General features: G+C 38.9%; 1 protein-coding gene across 1 annotated transcript in view; it reads left to right on the plus strand.

Annotated features, from left to right (window-relative positions):
* FOXN2 (forkhead box N2) overlaps nucleotides 1-7,604 on the plus strand; it is a 45,206-nt gene that overhangs the window by 27,485 nt on the left and 10,117 nt on the right. Inside the window, exon 4 of the mRNA XM_013003915.2 lies at nucleotides 3,064-3,128. Within this exon, the coding sequence (XP_012859369.1) occupies nucleotides 3,064-3,128 (65 nt within the window). The remainder of the gene's footprint in view (nucleotides 1-3,063; nucleotides 3,129-7,604) is intronic.

Consider the following 7,604-nt stretch of genomic DNA (forward strand, 5'->3'; position numbering starts at 1 on the left):
AGAAAACAGTGTGGGGGACACATCTGACTTCCTCCGGCTCCCAAGCTGATTGCCACTGCCAGAAGGCAAGGGCCAGACATGCCTCTGCCTTCCCTCTTTCTTTTTTCAAAGATCATTTTATTGGGGGCTCTTACCAGGATAACAATCCAGACATCCATCTCCCTCTTTCTCAACCCGATTCTGACACCAACCATTCCTCCTATGACATCTCCTTTCTTGCTGGGTTCATTACATGACTACATGAAACTCCCAGACAATACTCGTGATTATGGAGTTTATTAGGGAAGTTCACAGGTTACAATTCATGTAAGAAATGCTTAGGATGTAGTTGTACAGTCAGGTTAGTTTCTCCTCTGCTATGCCTGCGGGCAGCAGGCCTTTCTCTGGTTCTCAGTCTTTGACCTGGCCTCTTCCCTGCTTGGGCAATGCTACAAAGCTCTTTTAGGGCTGTCAATAAGTGCTCAAAGGGCATAGCCCTCTGCAGTGAGCCTTACCCTGAAGTTAACACAGCTCGAGTTCTATGGGCCAGCAAACTCTGCTCTCCCAATTAAGTGTTCCGTCTCCTGCCCAAGCACTCAGCTTTACATGCTCGGAGGGCTGGGAATTCCACCACTCTGCCTCATGCTCTCTTTTTTCTTGCTGGTAGTAAGATTTCTCCCACGCCCTTTCCTTACTGAAATGGCTCATTTTATATCAAGCAGGTTGACAATCACTATGAACCCTGTTAACAATAACTCATAGCTGAACCATAGTCTAATCATTATCTTTCCCCACCTTCCAACCCAGACCCATTAGGAAAATGAAAGTTTGATGGGAGTAACAAAGACTGTGGCTAGAAAAGCCATATTAAGTAATTCTGCATTGTATCTATAGCTTTCTTTGTTTTTTTTGTTTTCAAACTCTGGCTCCTATTAATCCTAGAGCTTTCTCATTTAAAGTCAAATCTGAGTATTAGATAAGCTTCTTAAATCTGAGTTTGTTTATTTTTCTAAGGAAGCTTTGAAAATCTTAAAATTCTATTATGTGTATTCATTGGTGTTGAAAATGGAAGATTTTGTTAGGATGCTTTTATGGGTAGTTTGTAAAGGGTAATGTCTTTTAAAGAATTAAAACGTTTTGTAATGAAAAACTACCATATATACTCCTGGATAAGCTGAGTTTTTCAGCACATTTTTAATGCAGTTTTTGTGGTAAAATTAGGCACCTCGGTGGATATTTGGGTCGGCTTATACTCGAGTATATACGGTAACTATAAACTTCAAATAATTCCATTTGAATTATTACCATGTTCAATAGCTTCTAGAGGAAAACTTGTAGCTGAAATTTAGTGGGGGCCGGGAGAACCTATTTCTTCATTTATGAGTTAGCATCTTATTAAATGCTAGCACTTTTGAAGTGCTATAGTTAAATAATAATTTAGAAACTAGAGACGCTGTGGACCAGCAACAAACTACCAACACAGTAGAGGAGTCTCTGGATCTCATCGGGCTCAGCCTGGATGAAGGCATTGATGTGAAAATGTGAAATAATAGAGCTTCGAGGAAGACTGCATGCTGATGATCAGCATTTAAATATGATACTGGGAGATGTGGAAGAAACTGACTTCTATAGAATTGATAAAGAGGCGTATGAAGAGATATGTAAATCAATGAAATGGGATACTCCAATGCTCTTTGTGCGGAGTGACGGTGTCGTGCTAGTTGCCCCTCCGCTGAGAGTGGCTGAAACCAAGAATCTGTTCAGAGGGAAGAGAGGAGCCTCTTGAATGGAGGCTGTGTTCCGAAGAGAAACTATATAAGCTTTGATGCTCAGAAGGAACCCAGGATCTGTCCTTTCCTGAAATAAGTTGGTTTTCAGCTATAAACTAAAGGATATTTTAATTTTTATCCCACCCTTACAATAAATTAATCACAAAAATCCAGAGTTCTTTTAGCAAATAATTTTGGGATTTTTTTAAAATAAATGTTTCTTTTCCTATTTTAGTTTTTTAAAAAAAAAATTTAGAAACTAAAGGAAAGTTCTGTTGATGACATGTTCTATTGTAGCTATGAAGTTTTACTTAAGATGTGAGTGTATTGCCACTGTTAGTGTGAAGACTATCACAAATACACTTAGCTGTGCCTGCATTTTCATGTTTTTATTTTTAGCCTGACTGTTTAAATGGTAGATAAAAGTAATTTGTAGCATAAAAGAAAAAAGAGCAGATAAAAATAACAATAACGTAAAACTTTAAATCTTTGGCTTTTTATTAAAACTTTACTTTTAATGTGAAATGAAACTTTTTTTCCTTTATGGTTTTTTTTTTTGGGGGGGGTGTCTGTCTACCATACCTTTGTGTAGCCTTCTCATATTAATTTATAAGTGTGAAGAGTATGAAATATGGTGTAGATAAAAAGATCTTAATTGGGTTTTAAAAATTTTAAATCTCACAAATTCCAAATAAAAGAAATTATTTTCTTTATAAAGTGTTACAATTTTTGGAATTAAAAAAAATAGTAAAGTCTGGTTTCTTTCTATGAATATAGAAAGTGTAATTTAATAGTGATATTTATTCAGGAACATACCTGTCTTCATTACATTCCAGTCTCATAACCATTTGTTTTGATAAATACCTTCATTTCTATGGTAATACCTATACTAGTCCACATCATACTAAAGTGTTGAACACAAAACTGCAATATGTCTGGGGAGGCTTTAAAAGAGTTCGAGGAAAAATTTCATTATCAATTCCAGGCATTGCCTCAGACAAGCCATTTTGAATGCATTTTAAAAATTCTTATTATAACAACTCTGTGAGAGAGTTCATTATTCCTACTTTATAGAAGAATCTATGAGATTACTTATTGTTTCTTAAGATCATCCAAATAGTTGTGAGTCAGTCTGGGATTGCTTCCACTCAGCAGCCCGGTACTTTCTGCTGTGGTGGGCGCATCCTAAACGGAATACTTTTAGCAAAGAAAACAAGGCAAAAATGCTTTGTGTTTTTATTGTTAGAAATTCTGGTTTTTGTTTTGGCTTTAAAGAATAGTTTTTATAAGCACATTTGTCTTCCGTATTTTTCAGTGGCTCTTTATCACCTCACTACTTAACTTCTGTACTAAAGCAGAATCAAGTTCAAACTCCGAAAGGTATGTGTAAAAATCAGGCTCTTTTGGTATACTGATTTTAAAAGAATTATATGTTCGTTTTGGAAAAGATAGTAATCACTCTTCATTCTGTTGTTATAGTTTATTATAATTACTTTGGTCCCTTTTATGCCCTATATGCATGGGTCACCATGAGTATTGGGCAAACATGATAGTAGCTAACAAAAACAATATGAGTTGACCCATCTCTTGGTTTGTCGTGCTGTGGCAACTTAGTCACATATGTAATGCTATTCCACCTGTCTCAAATATCAGTGGGATCACCGTGGTACACAGGTTTCAGCAAAACGTCCACACTAAGAAGAGAGACTTAGAATTCTACTTCCAAAATTTAGTAAATGAAAGTGTATGGATGATAACAGACTGTTGTCCAGTATAGTGCTGGAATATGAGACCCCTATGACAGTGGATAGCAGCTCTCCTGGCATTATAATGGGGGGTATAACGCGTTAGACCCTGCTAACCACAGGGTCTGTGATTCAACCCCACCAGTTCTGCGGGGAAAAGATGAGGCTTTCTGCTAGCATAAAGATTTGCAACCTCAGAAACCCATGGGGCAGTTGGCCACTGTCCTTTAGGGTCTTTGTGAGTCAAGACGTGATAGCAGCAAGTGTAAGTTTAATGTTGGAATGTGCTGCACAACAGACTCAGCAATGGGCTCGCACATACCACAGATTGTGACGATGGTATGTGGGCAGTGTTTCCTTGTGCTGCACAGAAGATCATCACAGTCAAAGCTGACTTGATGGCACCTGATAACGACAGGTGAATAGGAACATCTGCTAGCATATACACACTTCTCCAAGAATTAAGCTCACACTGTATGTACAATTTTACGTTCCTTTTTCTCTTTTATGTGTGTTTTTCCTGGATAATAGAACCTAATTTTTAGTAATATCAGTATATTTACCTTTTTTAATCTGTTTTATGCTAGATTAGGGGGCAGCAAACTGCCTGCAGACATTATCCGGCCTACTGCTTACATTTGTATGGCATATGAGCTAAGAACAGTCTTATCTTTTTAAATGGTTTGGGGGAGGGAGATCAAAAGAAGAGTAGTATTTCAAGATACATGGAAATTTACTGCAGTAGTAGAGTTAAGTAGTTGTGACAAAGTCCTGTATATTATAACCGTGGTTTTGCCTTCTTTACCCTCAAAATAGTTTTATCAAAATACAATTTGGTTCTTTGAAACTACATCGAACAGCAGAAGCAGTGTGTTAGTATCTGTATTAGGCTAGGTTTTCTGGAGAAACAAAACCAGTGACTTATATAAATAAGAAAGAAATGTATATCAAGAAAGCAGTCCATGCAGCCACAGAGTGGGCAGTCTTAGTCCAGCTCCAGTCTGTGGGTCATATGCTAGCTATGGACCCTACCTGACCGATAAAGAAAGAGGGAAGATCACAGGCCAGTCTAGACAAGAGTTGAGTGCACCAAGGCAGGGAGCATAGACTGCAGACAGCTCCCAAAGGTTGGCAGGCCACCAGGCCCAGATGCAAGAAGCAAGCCAACAGGAAGAGGGAGAGTGGGCCGGTTCTCCACAGTGTCCTTTATGGATATCAAATAAGCCACACACACCCAAGGAGACCTGCAGGCTGTGAACCCAATGAGAGGTTGGACTCCACCCATATCTTCTTACAAGTAGAGCCAAGTTGACAAAAAAGCTAATTATCACAGTATCTAAAAATAAGAGGATTGAAGAGTGTGAAGAAGCTCTGGAGAACTCTAAAGTTACTTAATTAGAGGATCTGTTTCAGTTATTGTGCTGGCCTATCACACAGCAGGACTCTATTTTGCTGGACAAATGTGTGTTTGCTTCATTTTTGCCTATTGCTGAAACTTTCTTTAACTTATGTTACCTGAAGGAGTTCTGACCCATATTCTGTCAGCTCAGTTCTTTTGACAATGTTGTGAAAGTTCATAACTTTTTGTTTCTTTTGGCATATAACATTACCCTTGTGAAATTCTGGGGTTAATTTAGGACATCTTGTCTTTTGTATATTCCATCCAAATTCTGTGTCTTGCTCTGAAGAACAGGCATTTTCACAAGTTTTCCTGCTAGGTTTAGCCATGGTTCATCATAGCTAGCACACAGTACCATACTTCTTTACCTGATAACTGGAGTATATTCTGTCCAGTGCTATGGACATCCCTATGCTGTGAGGCTTAGGTCTGATCTCCAGCAGTCATTGAACTTGGTGGAGGGGCTGATTGGTATTGTGGGCTAAAACAAATACAGACTCGTACAAAATTTTGAGGGTTTTTAAAGGGGAAACCAAAGATTTCATAAAACCTTAGGAAATATTCATATTTGGTTAAGGTTTCTGTAGGCATATTTATAGATATCTGAAGAAATCTTTGCATTTTTGTTATCCCTAGGAAGAGTTTGAAAAATATCAAATGGATGAAACACTCATATATTTTTTTCTGCACTCATATATTTTTTTCTGTTAAGTAATTGCCGAGCTCCTGCTTTGTACCAGGCAGGCAGTGTTTTGCAGTATGCAGAGGTGGCAAAGCCCCAGCCCGATTCTGATACAGTTTAATTATTATGAGAGGGTGGACTAGAATTGTGCAGTGTACATAGGGGAAAGGTAGCAAAGTTAGGGCTAAGTCAGAGAGGCCCCTTCGAGAAGAAAGTATGCAAGAGCTGGGTATCTAGAGTTAAGAGGATACCTAACCTCCTAGGATACAGCATTACAGAGACTCAGTACAGAGAATAAGAACAAAAAGAAATTTGTCTGGTAGCTGCTGGATCTGCAGATTGGTGAGTGTGACTGAAGCCTTGGGGTATAGATGTGAGCTGTAGATATGGCCAGTGACCATTAATGAGGCAAATGAAAGAGGAGAGTTTAAGCAGTTGTGGTAGTGCGGGTTGACTAGATAAGCAAATACAGTGACACATATGTGTAGGAAAGAGCTTTATATCAAGAAGTAATTATGTATCAAGGAAACATCCCACCCGAGTCCAACTCAAGTCCTTAAAGTCCAGTCTAACCTTTGAGTCCCTCTTCAGACTCATGCAGCCTATTGCAGTGATGCAGAATGTAAGAAGATCACAGGTTGGTGGGTGCAGAGTCCTGTGGATCCGATGGCTGTGGCTCTAGCAGCAATCAGGATCAGCCACCAGGAAGATGAGAAGGCCATGTTACAAGGAGGCACTAGGCTGTGTGACCTGTTTGACAAGTTGAATACCACCCCTGCACTTTTTTTTAAATCATTTTATTGGGGACTCGTACAATTCTTATCACAATCTATACATACAACCATGTGTCAAGCACATTTGTACATTTGTTGCCATTATCATTCTCAAAACATTTGATTTCTGCTTGAGCCCTTGGTATCAGCTCCTCATTTTTCCCCGTCCTTCCCCCTCCCCTCTCCCTCGTGAATCCATGATAATTTATATATTGTTATTATTTTGTCATTTCTTATACTGTCCGACTCCCTTCACCCACTTTCCTGTTGACCATCCCCCAGGGAGGAGGTTATACGTAGATCCTTGTAATGGGTTCCCCCTGTTTACCCCACCTTCCCCCCACCCTCCAGGTTTCGCCACTTCACCACTGGTCCTGAAGGGGTCATCTGTTCTGGATTCCCTGTGTTTCCAGTTCCTATCTGTACCAGTGTACATGCTCTGGTCTAGCCAGATTTGTAAAGTAGAATTGGGATCATGATAGTGGGGGGAGGAAGCATTTAAGAGCTAGAGAAAAGTTATAAGTTTCATCGGTGCTACACACACCCTGACTGGCTCACCCCTGCACTTTTCTCTCTCTCCAGGTTGACACCAAAGTATAGGACTAACAAAGCAGGTGTTAGTCAAATCCTGGAGAACTTATTTAGCATAATAATAAGTTTGACCTTTTTTTTCTACCTGTGTCTATAGCATAGTTATAGATTGCGTGCTTACTGTGCTCCAAGCACTGTTAAGAAGTTTGCATGCATTATCTCATTTCATCTTTCTATCAGTTCTTTGAGATACTGTTACCTCATAAGGGAATGGAAGGTTGGAGAGGTGAAGTAACTTTCTGAAGGTCCCACAGTGAGTAATTGGTATAAAAAGGATTCCAACCAGGAAGTGATTTCAGAGTCTGTACACCTACCAAATATGTTTAGAATATACATAGCAAAACATGCACCAATTCAAAAGGTTCTACATGCTCAACTCCATGGCATTGATTAAATTTTTCAATTTGTGCAGTCATTTTCATATGCCTTTTCTGAGTTTTTTTCCCCCCATTAATATAAACTCACTGGCCCCTAAGGTTTCTGTTGTATCTTTCGGGTTGCTTTTGTCAACTTGATCCTACATATGTGGGATTTTCAAAAAGTTTGTGGCAGAATTCTATTTTATATATATAATCGTTTTATTAAGGGCTCATACAACTCTTATTACAATCCATACATACATCAATTGTATAAAGCACATTTGTACATTCATTGCCCTCATCATTC

Source organism: Echinops telfairi, unplaced genomic scaffold (genome assembly GCF_000313985.2).
Source record: "Echinops telfairi isolate 266 unplaced genomic scaffold, ASM31398v2 ScPeMD7_7475;HRSCAF=8513, whole genome shotgun sequence".
Lineage (NCBI taxonomy): Eukaryota > Metazoa > Chordata > Mammalia > Afrosoricida > Tenrecidae > Echinops > Echinops telfairi.